Below are 24,068 nucleotides of genomic sequence, written 5' to 3' on the forward strand. Positions count from 1 at the left end.
TACTGTATGATCTATGCTGGGCTGTATTATACTCAGGTGTATATACTGTATGGTCCATGCTGGGCTGTATTATACTCAGGTGTATATACTGTATGATCCATGCTGGGCTGTATTATACTCAGGTGTATATACTGTATGATCCATACTGGGCTGTATTATACTCAGGTGTATATACTGTATGATCCATGCTGGGCTGTATTATACTCAGGTGTATATATGATCCATGCTGGGCTGTATTATACTCAGGTGTATATACTGTATGATCCATGCTAAGCTGTATTATACTCAGGTGTATATATGATCCATGCTGGGCTGTATTATACTCAGGTGTATATATTGTATGGTCCATGCTGGGCTGTATTATACTCAGGTGTATATACTGTATGATCCATGCTAAGCTGTATTATACTCAGGTGTATATATGATCCATGCTGGGCTGTGTTATACTCAGGTGTATATACTGTATGATCCATACTGGGCTGTATTATACTCAGGTGTATATACTGTATGATCCATGCTGGGCTGTATTATACTCAGGTGTATATATGATCCATGCTGGGCTGTATTATACTCAGGTGTATATATGATCCATGCTGGGCTGTATTATACTCAGGTGTATATACTGTATAATACATGCTGGGCTGTATTATACTCAGGTGTATATACTGTATAATACATGCTGGGCTGTATTATACTCAGGTGTATATACTGTATGATCCATGCTGGGCTGTATTATACTCAGGTGTATATACTGTATGATCCATGCTAGGATATATTATACTCAGGTGTATATACTGTATGATCCATGCTGAGGCTGTATTATACTCAGGTATATATATTGTATGATCCATGCTGGGCTGTATTATACTCAGGTGTATATACTGTATGGTCCATGCTGGGCTGTATTATACTCAGGTGTATATATGATCCATGCTGGGCTGTATTATACTCAGGTGTATATACTGTATGATCCATGCTGGGCTGTATTATACTCAGGTGTATATACTGTATGATCCATGCTGAGGCTGTATTATACTCAGGTATATATATTGTATGATCCATGCTGGGCTGTATTATACTCAGGTGTATATACTGTATGGTCCATGCTGGGCTGTATTATACTCAGGTGTATATATGATCCATGCTGGGCTGTATTATACTCAGGTGTATATACTGTATGATCCATGCTGGTCTGTATTATACTCAGGTGTATATACTGTATGATCCATGCTAGGCTGTATTATACTCAGGTGTATATACTGTATGATCCATGCTGGGCTGTATTATACTCAGGTGTATATACTGTATGATCCATGCTGGGCTGTATTATTCTCAGGTGTATATACTGTATGATCCATGCTGGGTTGTATTATACTCAGGTGTATATACTGTATGATCCATGCTGGGCTGTATTATTCTCAGGTGTATATACTGTATGATCCATGCTGGGCTGTATTATACTCAGGTGTATATACTGTATGATCCATGCTAGGCTGTATTATACTCAGGTGTATATACTGTATGATCCATGCTGGGCTGTATTATACTCGGGTGTATATACTGTATGATCCATGCTGGGCTGTATTATACTCGGGTGTATATACTGTATGATCCATGCTGGGCTGTATTATACTCGGGTGTATATACTGTATGATCCATGCTAGGCTGTATTATACTCAGGTGTATATACTGTATGATCCATGCTGGTCTGTATTATACTCAGGTGTATATATGATCCATGCTGGGCTGTATTATACTCAGGTGTATATATGATCCATGCTGGGCTGTATTATACTCAGGTGTATATACTGTATGATCCATGCTGGGCTGTATTATACTCAGGTGTATATACTGCATGATCCATGCTGGGCTGTATTATACTCAGGTGTATATACTGTATGATCCATGCTGGGCTGTATTATACTCAGGTGTATATACTGTATGATCCATGCTGGGCTGTATTATACTCAGGTGTATATATTGTATGATCCGTGCTGAGGCTGTATTATGCTCAGGTGTATATATTGTATGATCCGTGCTGGGCTGTATTATACTCAGGTGTATATACTGTATGATCCATGCTGGGCTGTATTATACTCAGGTGTATATACTGTATGATCCATGCTGGGCTGTATTATACTCAGGTGTATATACTGTATGATCCATGCTGGGCTGTATTATACTCAGGTGTATATACTGTATGGTCCGTGCTGAGGCTGTATTATACTCAGGTGTATATATGATCCATGCTGGGCTGTATTATACTCAGGTGTATATATGATCCATGCTGGGCTGTATTATACTCAGGTGTATATACTGTATGGTCCATGCTGGGCTGTATTATACTCAGGTGTATATACTGTATGATCCATGCTGGGCTGTATAATGCTCAGGTGTATATACTGTATGATCCATGCTGGGCTCTATTATACTCAGGTGTATATACTGTATGATCCATGCTAGGCTGTATTATACTCAGGTGTATATACTGTATGATCCATGCTGGGCTGTATTATACTCAGGTGTATATATGATCCATGCTAGGCTGTATTATACTCAGGTGTATATACTGTATGGTCCATGCTGGGCTCTATTATACTCAGGTGTATATACTGTATGATCCATGCTGGGCTGTATTATACTCAGGTGTATATACTGTATGATCCATGCTGGGCTGTATTATACTCAGGTGTATATATGATCCATGCTGGGCTGTATTATGCTCAGGTGTATATACTGTATGATCCATGCTGGGCTGTATTATACTCAGGTGTATATATGATCCATGCTGGGCTGTATTATACTCAGGTGTATATACTGTATGATCCATGCTGGGCTGTATTATGCTCAGGTGTATATACTGTATGATCCATGCTGGGCTGTATTATACTCAGGTGTATATACTGTATGATCCATGCTGGGCTGTATTATACTCAGGTGTATATACTGTATGATCCATGCTGGGCTGTATTATACTCAGGTGTATATACTGTATGGTCCATGCTGGGCTGTATTATACTCAGGTGTATATACTGTATGATCCATGCTGGGCTGTATAATGCTCAGGTGTATATACTGTATGATCCATGCTGGGCTCTATTATACTCAGGTGTATATACTGTATGATCCATGCTAGGCTGTATTATACTCAGGTGTATATACTGTATGATCCATGCTGGGCTGTATTATACTCAGGTGTATATATGATCCATGCTAGGCTGTATTATACTCAGGTGTATATACTGTATGGTCCATGCTGGGCTCTATTATACTCAGGTGTATATACTGTATGATCCATGCTGGGCTGTATTATACTCAGGTGTATATACTGTATGATCCATGCTGGGCTGTATTATACTCAGGTGTATATATGATCCATGCTGGGCTGTATTATGCTCAGGTGTATATACTGTATGATCCATGCTGGGCTGTATTATACTCAGGTGTATATATGATCCATGCTGGGCTGTATTATACTCAGGTGTATATACTGTATGATCCATGCTGGGCTGTATTATGCTCAGGTGTATATACTGTATGATCCATGCTGGGCTGTATTATACTCAGGTGTATATACTGTATGATCCATGCTGGGCTGTATTATACTCAGGTGTATATACTGTATGATCCATGCTGGGCTGTATTATACTCAGGTGTATATATGATCCATGCTGGGCTGTATTATACTCAGGTGTATATACTGTATGATCCATGCTGGGCTGTATTATACTCAGGTGTATATATGATCCATGCTAGGCTGTATTATGCTCAGGTGTATATACTGTATGATCCATGCTGGGCTGTATTATACTCAGGTGTATATACTGTATGATCCATGCTGGGCTGTATTATACTCAGGTGTATATACTGTATGATCCATGCTGGGCTGTATTATACTCAGGTGTATATACTGTATGATCCATGCTGGGCTGTATTATGCTCAGGTGTATATACTGTATGATCCATGCTGGTCTGTATTATACTCAGGTGTATATACTGTATGATCCATGCTGGGCTGTATTATGCTCAGGTGTATATACTGTATGATCCATGCTGGGCTGTATTATACTCAGGTGTATATACTGTATGATCCATGCTGGGCTGTATTATGCTCAGGTATATATATTGTATGATCCATGCTGGGCTGTATTATACTCAGGTGTATATACTGTATGATCCATGCTGGGCTGTAATACTCAGGTATATATATTGTATGATCCATGCTGGTCTGTATTATACTCAGGTGTATATACTGTATGATCCATGCTGGTCTGTATTATACTCAGGTGTATATACTGTATGATCCATGCTGGGCTGTATTATGCTCAGGTGTATATACTGTATGATCCATGCTGGGCTGTATTATACTCAGGTGTATATACTGTATGATCCATGCTGGGCTATATTATACTCAGGTGTATATACTGTATGATCCATGCTGGGCTGTATTATGCTCAGGTGTATATACTGTATAATACATGCTAGGCTGTGTTATATTCAGGTGTATATACTGTATGATCCATGCTGGGCTGTATTATACTCAGGTGTATATACTGTATGATCCATGCTGGGCTATATTATACTCAGGTGTATATATGATCCATGCTAGGCTGTATTATACTCAGGTGTATATATGATCCATGCTGGGCTGTATTATACTCAGGTGTATATATTGTATTTTCCATGCTAGGCTGTATTATACTCAGGTGTATATATGATCCATGCTGGGCTGTATTATACTCAGGTGTATATACTGTATGATCCATGCTAGGCTGTATTATACTCAGGTGTATATATTGTATTTTCCATGCTAGGCTGTATTATACTCAGGTGTATATACTGTATGATCCATGCTGGGCTGTATTATACTCATGTGTATATACTGTATGATCCATGCTGGGCTGTATTATACTCAGGTGTATATATGATCCATGCTGGGCTGTATTATACTCAGGTGTATATACTGTATGATCCATGCTGGGCTGTATTATACTCAGGTGTATATACTGTATGATCCATGCTGAGGCTGTATTATACTCAGGTGTATATATTGTATTTTCCATGCTAGGCTGTATTATACTCATGTGTATATACTGTATGATCCATGCTGGGCTGTATTATACTCAGGTGTATATATGATCCATGCTGGGCTGTATTATACTCAGGTGTATATACTGTATGATCCATGCTAGGCTGTATTATACTCAGGTGTATTTCTACTTCAGGGTCCATAGGGTATCCACAGGATACCTTGGGGGTATTGGTGTGACGTCAATCGCTGGGCACCATAGAGTTAAGCTATTCAGCCTCCCATGATGCACTAGGGTCCCCCTCCTATACCCCGCCCCCGAGCCAAGGCACCCCAGTTTAGTTTGGTGCCCGGCTGGCGTCGGGTGCACCTGTCGGAGTGGGGGCTAGAAGAGCCCCTGAAGCTTTCTTCAGTGCAGCTGTGGCTGCACATCTGGATGTACAGCATGGACAGTCAGTCCTGACGTCCATGCTGTCTTCCCTACACCCCCGCCGGTTCCAGAACGCCGGTACCGATCCGGGGATGCTGGTGAGCATCTGGGGTCACAGCTAGCGGTGACCCCAGATGTTCCGGACCATGGCCGGATCCAAGGGGGACAAAGGTAAGCAGCGGGGTCCCGCGGTGGGTCCCCGCTGGTCACATGGTCCTAAGTCCCCAGGCAGGGGGCTCCCTGGGGACTGGCTGCAGCGTGGAGCCAGGCGACCAACCTGCACTTTCCACTACCCCCTGGGACAGCGGACCGCAGCAGAGCGGTAGCGCTGCGGCGTCCCAGGGGTTAAATGCATGCCAGGGGAGCGCGCCTTCCCTGTCTCACAGCCGGCGCCTCCCCCGCTGCACACAGCCCTCTCTGCATGCTGCCGACTGGTCCTGTGGCAGCGCTCCTCCCCCAGGCCAGCCTCCTCTCTGCTCCTCGGCGGCCATCTTCTCCAGAACGCATGGTGAACGCTGCTGGAAGCGCTGGACGGAAGCATCGTGGTCTGGGTCCCCCCGCATACCTCTCCTCCGCTGTGGCTCAGGTCTGTGTATGCAGCGCTGTGTCCTACCAGGCCCTGTGTCTGTGTAGTTGAGTTATCAGCGCTGTTAGTGCAGGAATTGTTATTTCTCTGCATTGTATGTGACTATGCTAGCGCTGCCTATAACTTTTCTTCTCTAAACTGTCAGCTTTATTACTGTCCCTGTTCTTTCTGCTAAAGCCCTTGCGGTGCGGTGCTGCAGGGTGGTCTCTCGCCTATTTAATACTTAATTGGTGAGAGAGGTCACATACGTGGTGCCATCATGTCTGAAAGTGATTTTCCCCTCCGGCTACAGTGTACCACGTGCAAAGTACCGTTAGCGGAGGGGGAGGGTAGTTCGGAGGGCCTTTGCCGGCAGTGTTTGTCCATGGCGCGGCCTATTACGGTTACAGCACCGGTACAGGAGCCGCCCTGGGCTTGTTTCGCTCAGGCGTTAACAGCTTTAGTGGGCCAGTTAGCTCCGCAGCCCGCGTTTACTCCGATGGGTTTGTCCCAGCAGTCTGTGGTGTCGTCACCCATGCAGGGGTTCCCACGACAATTGGTGGTACCCCACAGTCTCCCTATTTCCCCGCTCCCGGGTTCTCAGGAGCCAGCGTGGGTTAACTCCCTGACGAGTTCTGTACAGCACTTGTCGGATGTGTTGCAAGGGGAGTCTGTGATGCGGCCTCATAAAAGGCCGGTGGCGTCTCTGTCCGCTCCTTATGAGGATGACGAAGGGACGTCTGATGATGGGGAGATTCTGGATCCTTACGATCAGGAACCTCTCCATACTAAGGACGCTGATGCTAAGTCCAAAGTATATATTCCTGGACTTATTCGAGCGGTCCGCACAGCCTTGGTGATTGAGGACGAGGTTCCCCCAGCGGCTAAATCTAAGTATGCCTTTTTCAAAGATGTGAAGGGCGATGCCACAGTCTTTCCTCTTTCGGGTCAGTTGGTGGACCATTTAGAGGAGGCGTGGAAACAACCTGGCAAAAGATACCAGCCGCAGAGACGCCTGGCGGTGGCTTATCCGTTCGCGGATAATTATTTTGCTAAGTGGGAATCCCCTCCACAGGTGGATTCTCACGTGACCCGTCTTGTCCGTAGTGCCACATTGCCGATGCCATCCATGTCCTCCCTTAAGGATGCTACGGACCGCAAGGTAGAAATCTGCCTGAAGTCCGCTTATTCCCTTGCAGGGGGGGCAGCACGGCCGGCTATGGCCATTTGCTGGGTTGCCAGAGCGATGGAGCGCTGGGCGGATTCATTAGAGGCTTCTTTTGAATCCGACTGTCCGGCCGAACAGGCGGAGTTGATTGTCAATCTCCGTGATTCGACCACCTACATCAACGAGGCGGCTCTAGACATTAGTACTCTGGTGTCTAGAATTTCTTCAGCAGCGGTAGCTGCTCGTCGCACCTTGTGGCTGCGATCCTGGAAGGCGGACGCAGATTCCAAGAAAGGTCTGGAAGCGTTGCCGTTTACCGGAGAAGTTCTCTTCGGTCCGGAGCTGGATAAGATTGTGGCCACGCTGGCGGCAGCCAAATCTGCTTGTCTCCCGTCGGCCACTGCTCCTTCTGGTTCTGGACCATCGTCCTTTCGGTCATCTAGGGCCCAGGGCAGGCCCAAACCACAGTCGTTTCCTCGACAGGCTGGCCCTAAGAAATCGGTCAAGCCCCGGAAGCAGGCATGGAGTACCAGACGTCCGGCCCCCAAGCCAGATGACAAGCCTGCGGCCTGACGGTCCGGGCCTCCCTTTGGGTGATCCCAGGGTGGGAGGCCGCCTGCTACAGTTGGCCCAGTGTTGGTCGACCACTACGACAGACACTTGGGTTCTGGAGGTGGTTTCCCACGGATACGCCCTCTCCTTCCGGCACAGACCCCCGGCTCGCTTCTTCACCACGGGTCTACCATCAGACCGGAACAAGGCTACGGAGCTGCGGAAGGTATTGCACACTATGCTCCAGGCTGGAGTTATAGTGCCTGTTCCATTCTCCCAGAGGGGCCAGGGTTTCTATTCAAATCTATTTTTGGTACAGAAACCCAATGGGTCATATCGTCCGATTCTCAACCTCAAAGCACTCAACAAGTCTTTGCGGGTCCCGAAGTTTCGGATGGAGACCCTACGGTCCATCATTCTGGCGCTGGAACCTGGGGACTACATGGTGTCATTGGACATACAGGACGCTTACCTGCATGTCCCTATTCTTTTGCGCCATCAACAGTTCCTCAGGTTTGCAATCCGCAGCGACCACTTCCAGTTTCGGGCGTTACCTTTTGGCCTGGCAACAGCACCACGTGTTTTCACCAAGGTGATGGCAGTCATGGCGGCTTCTCTGCGGCTGCAGGGAGTCCGCATGTTGCCGTATTTGGACGACCTGTTATTGGTGGCAGGATCTCCAGAGCTCCTGTTACGCCACTTGGACCTGACCATTGCACTGCTGCAACGGCACGGCTGGCTAATCAACTGGCAGAAGTCCACTCTAATCCCGTCTCGGAGGATTCTGCATCTGGGAGCCTTACTGGACTCGGGACAGCAAAGGATCTTCGTGACGGAGGACAAGATCTCTGCTTTACAGTCAAGGGTGCGCAGTTGCCTGCACAGCCGCCGGGTGTCCTTACACTCGGCGATGAGGTTACTGGGCTCCATGGTGTCGGTGTTCGACATGGTGGAATACGCCCAGTTTCACTCCAGACCTCTGCAGCACCTGATCCTGTCCAAGTGGAACGGGCTGCCTCAGTCTCTGAAGTCCCAGACGATTGTGCTCACCCCGGAGGTTCGCCTGTCCCTTGCGTGGTGGTTACAGACGACCCACCTCAACAAGGGACGTCCGTTCTGGGTTCCAAATTGGGTCCTGTTGACAACGGACGCCAGTCTTCGGGGCTGGGGAGCAGTTTCGGGTCCACACTTGTTCCATGCAGGTGGACGCCGACAGAAGCGGAGCTTCCAATAAATATCTTGGAACTCCGTGCGGTCTTCAATGCTCTCCAGCAGGCACAGCGGTTTCTCCAGGGTCGCCCGGTGCAGGTCCAGTCGGACAACGCTACCACCGTGGCCTACATAAACAGGCAAGGAGGAACTCGCAGTCGGGCGGCTCTCGTAGAGGTCTCTCGGATCCTGGTTTTGGCGGAGCGCAATCTTCCGGCCATATCAGCGGTCTTCATCCCGGGAGTGCTAAATTGGGAGGCGGACTTTCTGAGTCGCCAGGACGTTCATCCGGGGGAAAGGTGGGGTCTTCCAGAAATCGACCTCATGGCGTCCCGGCACAACAACAAGTTGCCGGTGTACGGGTCTCGCACAAGAGACGAAGGGGCGTCTCTGGTGGATGCTCTGTCCGTCCGGTGGACGTTCCGGTTCGCATACCTGTTCCCTCCGGTCTCCCTTCTTCCACGGGTAATCCGGAAATTCAAACAGGAAGGAGGGACGCTCCTGTTGATAGCTCTCGTGGCCCAGACGGCACTGGTTCTCAAACCTTCAGGGTCTGTCCGTGGACAGTCCTCTGCGGTTGCCGCTACGACCGGACCTTCTGTCTCAGGGTCCTTGCCTTCACCCGGACCTGACTCGGCTGTCTTTGACGGCGTGGCTGTTGAGACGGCCATGCTGAGGTCCCGGGGGTTTTCCAGCTCTGTGGTGCGTACCATGTTACGAGCTCGGAAACTGTCTTCCGCGAGGATATACCATCGCGTGTGGCATACGTTCTTCCAGTGGTGTCGACCGAGAGGTTATGCACCGCGGGAGTTTCGTCTGTCTCGGATTCTCGCCTTCCTGCAAGCGGGACTAGATCATGGGCTTCGCCTTGCTTCTTTGAAGGTACAGGTTTCGGCCCTATCTGTCAGGTTTCACCGTAGGATTGCTACAATCCCGGATGTGCGCACCTTTATGGAGGGTGTTCTCCGCATTCAGCCGCCCTTTGTTCCACCTGTGGCGCCTTGGGATTTGGCTGTGGTCCTGAGGGCTCTCCAAGGACCGCCGTTTGAACCACTGGGCTCAGTGGATCTTAAATGGCTAACAGCTAAGACTGTTTTCCTTCTGGCCATTGCTTCGGCCAGACGTGTTTCTGAGTTAGGGGCTCTTTCTTGTAGACCCCCTTTCTTGGTTTTTCATGGGAACAGGGCAGTGCTCCGCACTCGGCCCGAGTTTCTTCCCAAAGTTGTTTCCCAGTTTCATGTTAACGAGGAAATAGTTGTTCCGGCCTTTAACTCACCGGGTCTTTCCGTGGGTGAGGCCTCTTTGGATGTTGTGCGGGCCTTAAGGACTTATGTTGACCGCACTTCTTCGTTTAGGAAGTCGGACGCTTTGTTTGTCCTCTATGGCTTCCGTAAAAAGGGTTGGCCTGCTTCAAAGCAAACTTTGGCAGCCTGGATCCGTATGGCTATTTCTGAAGCTTATCTTCATGAAGCCCTACCGGTCCCTCCTTCTCTGAAGGCTCATTCCACTAGGTCTGTGGGTCCTTCGTGGGCAGCTCGACGTGGTGCCTCGGCAGTTCAGATCTGCAAGGCTGTTACGTGGTCCTCTGTCCATACCTTCGTGAGGTATTACAGGTTTGACACCTTCGCCTCTCAGGATGCTTCCTTCGGGCGGCGGATTCTCCTTTCTGCACAGGAGCGTCCCCACCCTTAAAGGATACTGCTTTGGGACATCCCCAAGGTATCCTGTGGATACCCTATGGACCCTGAAGTAGAAAATATGAGATATGGTAAGAACTTACCCTTGTTATCTCTATTTCTACGAAGTCCATAGGGTTCCACAGGACTCCCGCCCTGTCACACCTGTGCTGCAGATGGGCTTTGCTCTGGTCACCGGTTTTCCGTCTCCCTCTGGTGAGAATGTGATTCTTGTATGTGTCCAGATCTTTTTTTCTCTCTCTTCCTTCTCCTCCTCCGGCCTATGGCTTGATAACTAACTGAGGTGCCTTGGCTCGGGGGCGGGGTATAGGAGGGGGACCCTAGTGCATCCTGGGAGGCTGAAAAGCTTAACTCTATGGTGCCCAGCGACTGACGTCACACCTATACCCCCAAGGTACCCTGTGGAACCCTATGGACTTCGTAGAAATAGAGATAACAAGGGTAAGTTCTTACCATATCTCATATTATACTGTATGATCCATGCTGGGCTGTATTATACTCAGGTGTATATACTGTATGATCCATGCTGGGCTGTATTATACTCAGGTGTATATATTGTATGATCCATGCTGGGCTGTATTATACTCGGGTATATATACTGTATGATCCGTGCTGAGGCTGTATTATACTCAGGTGTATATATGATCCATGCTGGGCTGTATTATACTCAGGTGTATATATTGTATGATCCATGCTGGGCTGTATTATACTCAGGTGTATATACTGTATGATCCATGCTGGGCTGTATTATACTCAGGTGTATATACTGTATGATCCATGCTGGGCTGTATTATACTCAGGTGTATATACTGTATGATCCATGCTGGGCTGTATTATACTCGGGTGTATATACTGTATGATCCATGCTGGGCTGTATTATACTCAGGTGTATATACTGTATGATCCATGCTGGGCTGTATTATACTCAGGTGTATATACTGTATGATCCATGCTGGGCTGTATTATACTCAGGTGTATATACTGTATGATCCATGCTGGGCTGTATTATACTCAGGTGTATATATTGTATGATCCATGCTGGGCTATATTATACTCAGGTCTATATATGATCCATGCTGGGCTGTATTATGCTCAGGTGTATATACTGTATGATCCATGCTGGGCTGTATTATACTCAGGTGTATATACTGTATGATCCATGCTGGGCTGTTTTATACTCAGGTATATATACTGTATGATCCATGCTGTGCTGTATTATACTCAGGTGTATATATTGTATGATCCATGCTGAGTCTGTATTATGCTCAGGTGTATATACTGTATGATCCATGCTGGGCTGTATTATACTCAGGTGTATATATGATCCATGCTAGGCTGTATTATACTCAGGTGTATATACTGTATGATCCATGCTGAGTCTGTATTATACTCAGGTGTATATACTGTATGATCCATGCTGGGCTGTATTATACTCAGGTGTATATACTGTATGATCCATGCTGGGCTGTATTATACTCAGGTGTATATACTGTATGATCCATGCTGGGCTGTATTATACTCAGGTGTATATACTGTATGATCCATGCTAGGCTGTATTATACTCAGGTGTATATACTGTATGATCAATGCTGGGCTGTATTATACTCAGGTGTATATACTGTATGATCCATGCTAGGCTGTATTATACTCAGGTGTATATATTGTATGATCCATGCTGGGCTGTATTATACTCGGGTGTATATACTGTATGGTCCATGCTGGGCTGTATTATACTCAGGTGTATATACTGTATGATCCATGCTGGGCTGTATTATACTCAGGTGTATATACTGTATGATCCATGCTGGGCTGTATTATACTCAGGTGTATATACTGTATGATCCATGCTGGGCTGTATTATACTCAGGTGTGTATACTGTATGATCCATGCTGGGCTGTATTATACTCAGGTGTATATACTGTATGATCCATGCTGGGCTGTATTATACTCAGGTGTATATACTGTATGATCCATGCTGGGCTGTATTATACTCAGGTGTATATACTGTATGATCCATGCTGGGCTGTATTATACTCAGGTGTGTATACTGTATGATCCATGCTGGGCTGTATTATACTCAGGTGTATATACTGTATGATCCATGCTGGGCTGTATTATACTCAGGTGTATATACTGTATGATCCATGCTGGGCTGTATTATACTCAGGTGTATATACTGTATGATCCATGCTGGGCTGTATTATACTCAGGTGTATATATGATCCATGCTGGGCTGTATTATACTCAGGTGTATATACTGTATGATCCATGCTGGGCTGTATTATACTCAGGTGTATATATTGTATGATCCATGCTGGGCTGTATTATACTCAGGTGTATATACTGTATGATCCATGCTGGGCTGTATTATACTCAGGTGTATATACTGTATGATCCATGCTGGGCTGTATTATACTCAGGTGTATATACTGTATGATCCATGCTGGGCTGTATTATACTCAGGTGTGTATACTGTATGATCCATGCTGGGCTGTATTATACTCAGGTGTATATACTGTATGATCCATGCTGGGCTGTATTATACTCAGGTGTATATACTGTATGATCCATGCTGGGCTGTATTATACTCAGGTGTATATATGATCTATGCTGGGCTGTATTATACTCAGGTGTATATATTGTATTATCCATGCTGGGGTGTATTATACTCAGTTGTATATACTGTATGATCCATGCTGGGCTGTATTATACTCAGGTGTATATACTGTATGATCCATGCTGGGCTGTATTATACTCAGGTGTATATACTGTATGATCCATGCTGGGCTGTATTATACTCAGGTGTATATATTGTATGGTCCATGCTAAGGCTATATTATACTCAGGTGTATATACTGTATGATCTATGCTGGGCTGTATTATACTCAGGTGTATATACTGTATGATCCATGCTGGGCTGTATTATACTCAGGTGTATATACTGTATGATCCATGCTGGGCTGTATTATACTCAGGTGTATATACTGTATGATCTATGCTGAGCTGTATTATACTCAGGTGTATATACTGTATGATCCATGCTGGGCTGTATTATACTCAGGTGTATATACTGTATGATCCATGCTGAGGCTGAGCTGTGTTATGTGTAGGCACAGTAGAAAACGTGTTACTCGCCATTCCTCTATTACACATGCTGTGTGTCCTGCGGTGCTGGCATTAGCAGATGGGCAGACATCTTGGTCCATCACGTGACAGTCAGTTATCTCCTGCTATGTACATGCAGACATAAACACAATCTGGCTTCCTGTGCAGAGATCTTCCCTTCTAACCCACAGATCGGCGAGATGTAACGTAATACAAGGCATTATAACATCCTATGTAGGCCTTGGGATGCCGGGTGCCAGTGTGAGGACGGCTACAGCTGTAGGGGGGGGGGGTGACCTGGTTAAATCTACGCCCAAAAGTGGTGGTATATCACCTGGCAGGCAGAAAGGATCCTGGGAGTAACCTTAGAAAGTGTGGCGCCTGGTTACGTGTCTCGGTGGGGTATTAGATGGAGCAGATAGGGTGTGTTAATCGTGTATTTTGTGTCTTGGTTCCCCCCGCACGGCTCATGCTGTGTTGGGGTAATTTATGAGACGACTGGGGCAGAGCGACGCTTTCGGTGTCACTGACATAATGAGAGCATCTTCTTCAGCCCCTCTAGGAATAATTAGAGGCAGGTGAGGAAGTGAGGACCTGTATTCCTGCAGCTGACACACCTGCAACAAAGGACAGACAGGCAGATGGAGTGTTCAGCCCAGGGGCCTGACTGACAGGTCGTGTCTGCGGCCCTCCCTGAGCAGCTTCCATGGGAATGCCTCAGGCCGGATGCAGTAATTACCCATCAGTCAGTCGGAGTGAGGTATGGGGCACAGGACCTCAGGCACTCTTACTTATTTATGTATGTATATGAAGAGAGATGTTAATGGTATAGACAGCCCCTACTTACTGGCCAGATAGATGTGTACAGTGCTGGGGCTGGTCTCAGCCATGTGTGTAAGTGCTGTTTCCTCATCATGTGTCTATGGAAGCTCAGTGTGCGGGAATCATTCATGGTAGGAATTCCCTCTGTAGGTGCATATGCAGCCTGTGGATGAGCAAAATATCCAATCTAACTTCGCCCCCCGGTGGTCATGCTTATAATGGAGCAGAATGGTTTTGATTAAGGCCTCTTACAGATTGGGAGCACAGTTTGTGTGTTCCCCTCATCCAGCTTTTGAGACACACATTGTAATTTATTTTTTTACTATGATTTCTCTGTAATGGGACATTATGTTGCAAAATCCATTGCAAAGATTCACATCACATCAGGATTCCTCCACTCTCACAGAGACCACTATTCCGAAGGGACCACCATCTCTGAGACGTCCATTCCTGAGGGTGCTCTCATCTCTGAAATGTCCATTCCTGAGGGTGCTCCCATCTCTGAGACGTCCATTCCTGGGGGTGCTCCCACCTCTCCGAAACCCATTCCTCAGAGATGTCCTTTCCTGAGGGTGCACCCATCTCTGAAATGTCCATTCCTGAGGGTGTTCCCATCTTTGTAACGTCCATTCCTCAGGGTGCTCCCATCTTTGTAGCATCCATTCCTGAAGGTACTCCCATCTCTGTGACGTCCATTCCTGAGGGTGCTCCCATCTTTGTGACGTCCATTCCTGAGGGTGCTCCCATCTCTGTGACATCCATTCCTGAAGGTACTCCCGTCTCTGTAACGTCTATTCCTGAGGATACTCCAAACTCTGACGTCTTCTAAGCACATTCCCATTTCTCAGATGTATCTATTTCTTAAGGTACTACCCATCTCTCAGATGTCTATTTCCAAGGCTACTCCAATCTCTAACCTAGGTGTCACCCCTGTCTGTCTCCCACTCCCCTTTAAATTGTAAGCTCTGTCATTGATACCATCATCTCCTCCCCATGCCTACAGCACCATCAAACCCTTGGGCTCTGCCGCCCTGCTGTGTATTTGGGTATTATGATGCAGCAATGTTTATAAACATGTCCCGCAATGTTCCGTACTGTAATGGTGCATACACACGGTCAGATAAATGATTTTACCAACGATTCATGAACTACGAACGATTTTTGACAGTATCAAAATGAATGAAAATCTGACTGCAAACACAGACGATGTCAGATATCGTTATCTGACAAACGGGAACGCACATCGTTCATCGTTGCTGGCACACATGTCAGATTTTCTTTCAGAAATGAACGATTGAACGATTTTTAAAATCGTTATTGTACAAATCTGAAGGAAAATCTGACCATGTGTATGCACCATTAGTCACTTTTTATTCTTGTTTTGTTCATACTGTTTCTGTTTCTGTACTTTGTAAAACGCTGCAAGCCCCTTGTGACGCCATATAAATAAAGGATGATAGCAATAATAAAAAAAAAATGTGTATTTCTGTGGGTATTCCCATCTCTGGGGCATTTACTTTCAAGGGTTCTCCCATCTCTCAGCCAAATATTTCTGTGGGTGCTCTCCCCAAGAGATCTCTATTTCAGAGGGTACTCCCATTTCTCAGCCATCTACTTCTGAGGGGGTACTCTCATGTCCCAGAGATATCTATTTCAGAGGCTACTCCCATTTCTCAGCCATCTTCTTCTGAGGGTATTCACATGTTCCAGTGGGTACTCCCATCTCTCAGCCATCTATATCTGATGGCATTCTCATGTTCCAGAGGCGTCTATATCAGGGGGTACTCCCATCTCAGCCATCTATATCTGAGGGTATTCTCATGTTCCAGAGGTGTCTATATCAGGGGGTACTCCCATCTCTCAGCCATCTATTTCTGAGGGTATTCTCATGCTCCAGAGGTGTCTATTTCAGAGAGTACTCCCATCTCTCAGCCATCTATTTCTGAGGGCACTCTCATGTTCCAGAGGCGTCTATTTACTCCCATCTCTCGAATGTCTGTTTGCTAGGGATGTTTGTCAGTCAGCTGGATTTCCACAGGGTTTATTTCCCATAACTATGGATCACATGATAGGAGGAGGATGGGCAGTTTAAGTCGCTGCCCATGTCTGCCATGTCTGGACAGGTAGTGTGTGCAGTGATCAGCTTCCCAGGAGAACAGAATGTAGAAATATCTCATCGCATATGAAAGTTTGAGAAATCTGTGAAATAAATCTGGATTTGGGTGCGGTAGCCTCAGCCCCATCTCCTGTGATTGCAGTGCCCAGGCCTACCTGCAGTGTGCGTCCATTAATCACTGTGCAGGATTTGATTGGACCATGGCGCCGGGGACTTAGGACAATTTTACGGGCTTGATTCAGTGCGAGTTCCTCATATTGCCATCGCACAGGCAGAACAAAGGCATTTTCCACACTCCGTTCCTGGGAATGGCTTGGACTGAGATCACAGCACAAGGGTGGGTGATGGCAGACTTATCTGTCATAACTGTCACATAAACCCCCCCTTGGTGAGCCCAGCAGCCTCCTCTGCCTGACAGATTAACCCTTTCCTCCCATTCTGTTCATCCTGCCTCCAGCCTGCATGGTCATAGCACAAGGTATTAAGGTAGACTTATTTTCTGCCCATTTTATTACTATTAATAACACTTATAATAATGATATTTTTAATTCTCCTTCAATGCTGAAGTCCTGTTATTGCCATCATACCAGTCATCCTCTCCAGCACAGCTTTACTTGTCCTACGGTCTATGAGCCTGATTCGCTACCGTTCGCAACTGCGATTACGCACGCAATCGGGCGATTGTTGCGTTCTGCGCATGCATCGCCGTGCGCAAGCTAGCTATTGCCATTGGGCCTGCGATTCCCAGGGGCTACGCAAACCCCTCGCAGATTGATTGACAGGAAGCACCGTTTGTGGGTGGTGATGGGGGGGGGGTGGTCGGAGAAACGCAGGCGTGCCAGTGCGTTTGAACACCGTTGCAGGGGCGTGCATAAGCTATTCACTGCGATGCCATCCGCAGTCTGAGGTCTCATAGCGAGCGTGGTTGTCAGTAATTTCTGAGTAAGGTCAGAGCTTGTGCAAGTGTGCATGGGGCTGTGATGGGACTCGATTGTACCGATGGTTTAGCTATTCTGCTAAGTATTACGGATGCGTGCAATGTAAAGTGGGCTTCCTTATGTAGTGCTGAGCTTGCATTGTGATCACAATGGATTAGCATACTATCGCAGTTGAACTGCGTGCGTTCGTAATTTTGTGATCCATAGTGAATCATGCCCTATGTACCATCTTCTCTCTCCAATCCCCTTAATCCCACGTCCTCCGGCTTCCTCCCCATCCCCCCAATCCCACGTCCTCCAGCTTCCTTCCCTTCCCCCCAATCCCACGTCTCCGGCTTCCATCCCAATTCCACGTTCTCCAGTCTCCTTCCAATTCCCCAATTCCATATCCTCTGGTCTCATTCCCTTCCTCCATTCCCATGTCTTCCAGTCCTCTCATTCCCCATTCCCACTTCATCTGACCTCCTTCCCGTTCCCCTAGTCCAATGTGTCCCAGTCCCCCAATCCTACGTCCGCCAGTCTCCTCCCAATCCTGCAATTCCACATCCACTGCTCCCCTTGCCTTCCTTCATTCCCATGTCTTCCAATCTACTCATTCCTCAATCCCATTTATGGCCTTCTTCCCGTCCCCCAATCTCACGTCCTCCGGTCTTCTTCCGGTCCCACAATCGCACGTCCTCGAGTCTCCTCCCAACCCTGCAATTCCACATCCTCTGGTCTCTTTCCTTGTTCCTTCCGAACCCCTAATCCCTTGACACCCAGTGTCCATTCCCAACCTCCAGTCCAGCAACCTCCCTCCTTCCTTCTTAAAATATTTATATTTATTTTTACTTAACCTTCATCATATAACATTTTATTCCCATCCTTTTCTCCTCGGTACCATCCTACACTGATCATCCCAGTCACATAAACAACGTTCTGCTAAAACAGCGCTCTTAGCGAATGTCAGTGTTTATTGATCATAAAATCACTGAACGGTAATAAGTGCGATTGTTTAGTTCATTTTAAGATTAGGATGATGAGCCGGCCCCGGCAGTATGTGCTGCTGCCCAGACATCGATAGGTTGTTTCCTGCTCATCTGTAACAATGCGAACGATAATTAAACTTGTTTGCCGTGGTTAGACGCCATAATACCCTGTCGGTTATCTGCTCTCCACACCAGAGACCTCCATGCAATATCTCACATCCAGACTGCATAACACAACGCTAATTGTGAGACGGCACGTATGTATTTAGAATATACGTAGAATATACAGTCCGGTTGATGCTAATTACAAACATCTTACTGGCTGGGAAGTGTGCGGCTTTGTAATGGATTCCTGTAAAATATAGATCTCCGGGCTCCATCTAAATAAACACCAGTAATGTGCTGTATAATCCCCGGCACAAACATCCTGGTTGTGGCAAATATTTAAAGATGTGCACGGCCTGGAGTCGGACGCGGTAAATCGGCCCCACCTCTGTGCTCTGCGCACACTGCAGTCATGGGAAGGGGGCGCAGGGTTCTAGATCTGATGCTGTGGATTTACAGAGAAGGTGACGGCTCCAATACAGCCAGCTGGTAATGATGCGAATGCTCCGTTATTAGCCCCTCGTAAGCGCCTGTACCCATGTGCGAGCCAGCTCTGCCGATGAAACATCGATGATTTCAGTTGTTAGATTACTAATATAGGGCCTGATTCAGGGTTGTATGCAAACCATCGATGTTTGAAGGCTTGTGCATGTGCAGAACTCCTGCCCGATCGCAGTGCCCTTTTAGGGGGCGGCGTCATACAGCGTCCTTGCGCGCAGCTTCACTGGCTTCAGCCGCGTGAAAACACCAGCCGCGTTCATGCAGAATGATCCGATGCTGCGTCCACTGATGCAGCGGCCTCTCACAGAAGCCGCCGGGAGGAGTCTTATTTACACAACACGCCTCCCGCGGCATTTTCCTATCTTAGCATCGCTGGTGCGTCCAAAGACTCAGCACCAATGCTAGTAGCGCATCATTATATATTATATGTGAATGCTCCTGAATGTTAAATTGAGTATTTGTACAATAAATAGCCGAAGCCCTGAGGCTCCTGCCCGTCTCAGCCCAATCAGTGGTCCTCTCTCATTTAGCAGGGCCGCTGTGGGCTCTAGTCTTGAGGCTCAGAGTACCCCGCCCCCCCCCCCCCCCAATAGCCAGTGCTGGTACAGAGCAGCCTGCGTATTAGGCGTGCAGTGAGTGGAGAGCAGGTCACAGTCCGGGTGCTGCGCTGCTCCATCTAGCAAATAGGCCAAATGCTGGAATGAAACCTGACAGCTCCTGACTGCTGGAAACAGGACTGTCAGAGGCCATCACCGGGGAGAGGTGAACTTTCCGCTCCAGTAACCCGAGTGCTCCTGTGATTCTTCTACTCCTCTTGTCAGTGGGACCTCTATCTGCACCTCGTTATATCATCTGCTTCTTGTTTATTTTCCAGCCCCGTCCAGCGTCTCCATCATGCATCAGGTGAGCCGCTCCGTGGACAGCATCACGCTCTCCTGGTCACAGCCAGATCAGCCCAATGGGGTCATCCTGGACTATGAGCTGCTGTACTATGAGAAGGTGGGTAATCCGCAAATATACACCGTAGCGTTCCAATGGCATCATATCTGCTCATAGGGAGACACTGTACCCAGGCCCTCCCCTACACCGTACCCGGGCACTCCCCTGTGCCTGTACTGAGACAACTCCTTAATGACTGCAGCACATGGGAGCGAGCGAGAGCACAGGGGCGCCCTGAGGTAGCACATGAGGGGGAGAGAGAGTGCAGGGGCACCCCGAGGTAAACATAGGGGGGAGAGACAGTGCAGAGGCACCCTGTGGTAGGATATGAGGTAAAGAGAGACCGCAGGGACACCCCGAAGTAGTCCATGGGGGAGAGAGACTGCAGGGACACCCTGAAGTAGTCCATGGGGGAGAGAGACTGCAGGGACACCCCGAAGTAGTACATGGGGCAGAACCCGAGGTAGGACATGTGGGGGGGGGGGGAGTGCAGAGACACCCCGAGGTAGGCCATGGGGGGGGGGAGAGTGCAGAGACACCCCAAGGTAGGACATGGGGGAGTAGTGCAGAGACACCCCGATGTAGGCTATGGGGGGGGGGGAGCAGAGACACCCCTAGGTAGTAATAAAGGTTAGGCAATATTAGGTATTAGCTGTATAGTGAAGCCCAGCACTGCGGGAAAACATTATATACTGTAGTAGGGTTATTCTGTAACGGCATTGTATCCAGGGACCTGATTACCAGCATCACATACAGGGAGCCAATGATCAGCATATATGGGTGCCTGCTGACCAACATCACGTACAGGGTCATAACGACTAGCCCGATGACTGGCAGCGCCTACATGAGCCCAATGACTGGCAGCGCCTACATGAGCCAGATGACTGGCAGCGCCTACATGAGCCGTATGACTGGCAGCGCCTACATGAGCTCGATGACTGGCAGCACCTACATGAGCCCGATGCCTGGCAGCGCAGACATGAGCAGAGCACGATCCATGTGACAAGGATAATACCTCCTACTTAGGAAGTTTTTCTTCACCGTATTTGAGAAATAAATAGGATTTGGCCATGGAGTTATTCTTTGATGTGTTCCCCATGACCAAGCCTTACACACACACACAAACCTTTTCCTATTACCGCCTATGGTTAATCATTCTACTCTACCTAACCTGCACAGCAATAATTAACCTCTTCCTCTCTACCAGGACACCACATTAACGGTTAATAACTATCTCACAGGTGCACCAGACATTAATGATGATCCGTAATGATTAACGGCTTCCTCTCACCTAGAAAGCGATCAGTCACACACAGCGGGTGTTAACCTCTCCCTGCCCAGCCGTGATCACACCAAGTCCATGCACCCAGCTCCATGTTTCCAGCCATCCTGATTCTGTGTTTTATTATATTATAGAAGATCTGAGGATTAGAGGGACATACAGATTAAGCTCCATCCAGCTCCCATATTATCCTCCTTCCGTCCCGGGAGAAGAGAGGCGCTGACTGTCTCTGTGCCCATAGGGGTGGGGTCTGTACATTAAATGAACAGCGGCCGCTCTCCCTGCATTGATTTAATGCTCTGCAAACGTTGCAGCCGATGACCTGGAAGGCGTCTGAGCCTCTCTCTCAGCTGTCCTATGCGATGTAATGTGAAGGTGTTGGTCTCTGCATCCTGCAATCAGTGCAGGCCATATTATAGATCACATGTACCAGGCGATGACCCTGACTTAGTCCCCCAGCACGGCCTGGCTCTCGCGGCGCGCAGAAGATAGAGATTTTACTCCTGGATGAATGATTCCCACTTTACTTCCATTTAAGCTATTCAGCGCGCGTCTGATGTTTACGCTCTTCTTACGTGAATACCCGTCTGCCAACTGTTTCCTCAAGATTTGGGGAAGCGCCTCTGTCATTATCCGCAGTCAGATATAATGGAACAAATCGTACAAACCCGTCGTCTTAATCCCCTTCCTCATCAGTTCTGCTGAAGGCTCTGGGGCGATATGGTGGCCGGGCTGGACTTTTGTTCTCCCGCGCCTACAGACCCCAATCCACCCCCCATCCCCAGCGTTTCTGCTCTCTCCCCATCACTCCCTATTTAGGATATAGAAAATCCTTCCCTTCGTAACCAGTTTCTCCTTAAACAACGCTGATAAGAGTAGTAATAATCCTCGCCAGCTACAGGCTGCATTAATACGTTTGGTGGCTGCACCCCAGCTGATCACTGGTGACCCTCAGACGACTTTCTCACCTAGGCAGAGGAATGTTAAGCACCCACCTGGCGTCCCCAGGGGCTGGGGTGTTACCGGCCTGTTTTTACAGCCCAATGGTTTCCGCATGACTTCCCCCGACACCTGTTAAAATATTATTCTAAAGGCTTTAGTTGTGGAAAGGTGTTTTCCTCATTGTCACCTTCAGGAGCAGGTTGTATGGCGCTGCATGGGTTAATAGCGTTCATTTTTATACCTTCCGTGTGCCAGGTATGTGTTGTTAAATAAACATACATGTAACTAGGTAGCCAGCGCCAAAACCCATCAATAAATGCCAGGGCTGTGTGCCCTCTGGGAAGGGAATGAAAGTAGTTACACTATGCGAGTATGGATATATAATGTATATACAGGCATAGGATATATTATACACACAATACCCCACAGTCTTATTAGGAGAGGCAGTAAGGGCACCCCAGGGGGGATCGGTATGAATGCGTCCTAATCCCGACGCTGGAAGACCGGCAGTTCTAATCCCGACAGGCAAGTATTTTAGTATTTACTAACCTAACCCCTCCTCTCTAACCCTAACCCACCCTTAGGGGTGCCTAACCTCCCCCCAAAGTGCCTATCCCCCCCTGTACGTGCATAAACCTACCCCCCCCTTCCCCGCAGCCTAAACCTAAGTCTCCTGGAGGGGTGCCTAACTGTAACCTCCCCCCGGGGGTGCCTAACCCTAACGCCCCCATTCCCCTAGCCTAAGCCTAACCCCAAGTCCCCCCCGAACCCCTAACCTAACCCCCCCGCGCCCGCCGCCCGGCTTACCTTCGATCGGTATGCCGGGCGTCGGGCTCCCGACGTAGGTAAAATGACAGGCGTCGGGATTTCCACGCCTATCATTAGACCCCTGCCGGGATTAGACAGTCGGCATTTGGACCGTCGGTATTCCGACTGCTACCCCTCCAGGGCCATGCAGCTCTCTTCCCATGCACTTGTACACTGAGAAGCAGAGACTGGCAGTAACAAGTCCACTGCTGGGTCACTAACCTGGGACGAGATACAGCATTAGTATTGGGGACCGTTGTCTTGTCACAGTAAATGTTCCCCTAAGGTGTGCACAGTTCCCCGGTATCCAATCACCCCAGACTGCTTATACTCAGCAATTCCTATGCGTCTGCAGAAAGTTCCCTTCTGGTTATGTCTTACATGTAATGTTATTCTGAGTTCTGTGTAAGAGACTGAGGAATCCCACTAATATATTTAAATCTCTCCATTTACAGGACCTGACGGAACACAATTCCTCAGTGGTAAAAAGTCTAACCAATACCGTGGTTGTTCCTGGCCTGAAAGCCGGCACTATATACGTCTTCCAGGTCAGGGCGCGGACGGTGGCCGGCTACGGGAGATACAGCGGCAAGATGTACTTCCAGACCATGACGGAAGGTGAGCCACATTGCTATAAATTACCTGCAATAAGTGTCACTATTGGGGAACTGGTTTGCTTGATGCACCTAAGGCTTCTCAATCCTGTGCTCATGTACAAAGGTATTTTCTGGTCCCTACTTGATCCTGGGACCACCTATAAGGCATATTGCTGCTGTCCGCCCAGCCGGCCGGAGTCGCTCTGTGGCCGCCGGTACAGATTCTCCTCATGTGTCCAGTAATGAGAACCAGGACATTTAGCACCAGACGATAAATCTTTGTTCTCGCTTTACCC

The 24,068-nt window shown here is 47.8% G+C and overlaps 1 protein-coding gene across 7 annotated transcripts in view; it reads left to right on the top strand.

Moving 5' to 3' along the window:
• EPHB2 (EPH receptor B2) overlaps nucleotides 1–24,068 on the top strand; it is a 262,683-nt gene that overhangs the window by 215,348 nt on the left and 23,267 nt on the right. For all 7 annotated transcript variants that reach the window (XM_088463735.1, XM_088463737.1, XM_088463739.1 and 4 more), the window contains exons 6-7: nucleotides 20,081–20,205; nucleotides 23,632–23,794. In XM_088463735.1, the coding sequence (XP_088319861.1) occupies nucleotides 20,081–20,205; nucleotides 23,632–23,794 (288 nt within the window). The remainder of the gene's footprint in view (nucleotides 1–20,080; nucleotides 20,206–23,631; nucleotides 23,795–24,068) is intronic.

This window comes from Taudactylus pleione, unplaced genomic scaffold (genome assembly GCF_031769625.1).
Source record: "Taudactylus pleione unplaced genomic scaffold, aTauple2 ptg001441l, whole genome shotgun sequence".
In the NCBI taxonomy this organism is placed as follows: Eukaryota; Metazoa; Chordata; class Amphibia; order Anura; family Myobatrachidae; genus Taudactylus; species Taudactylus pleione.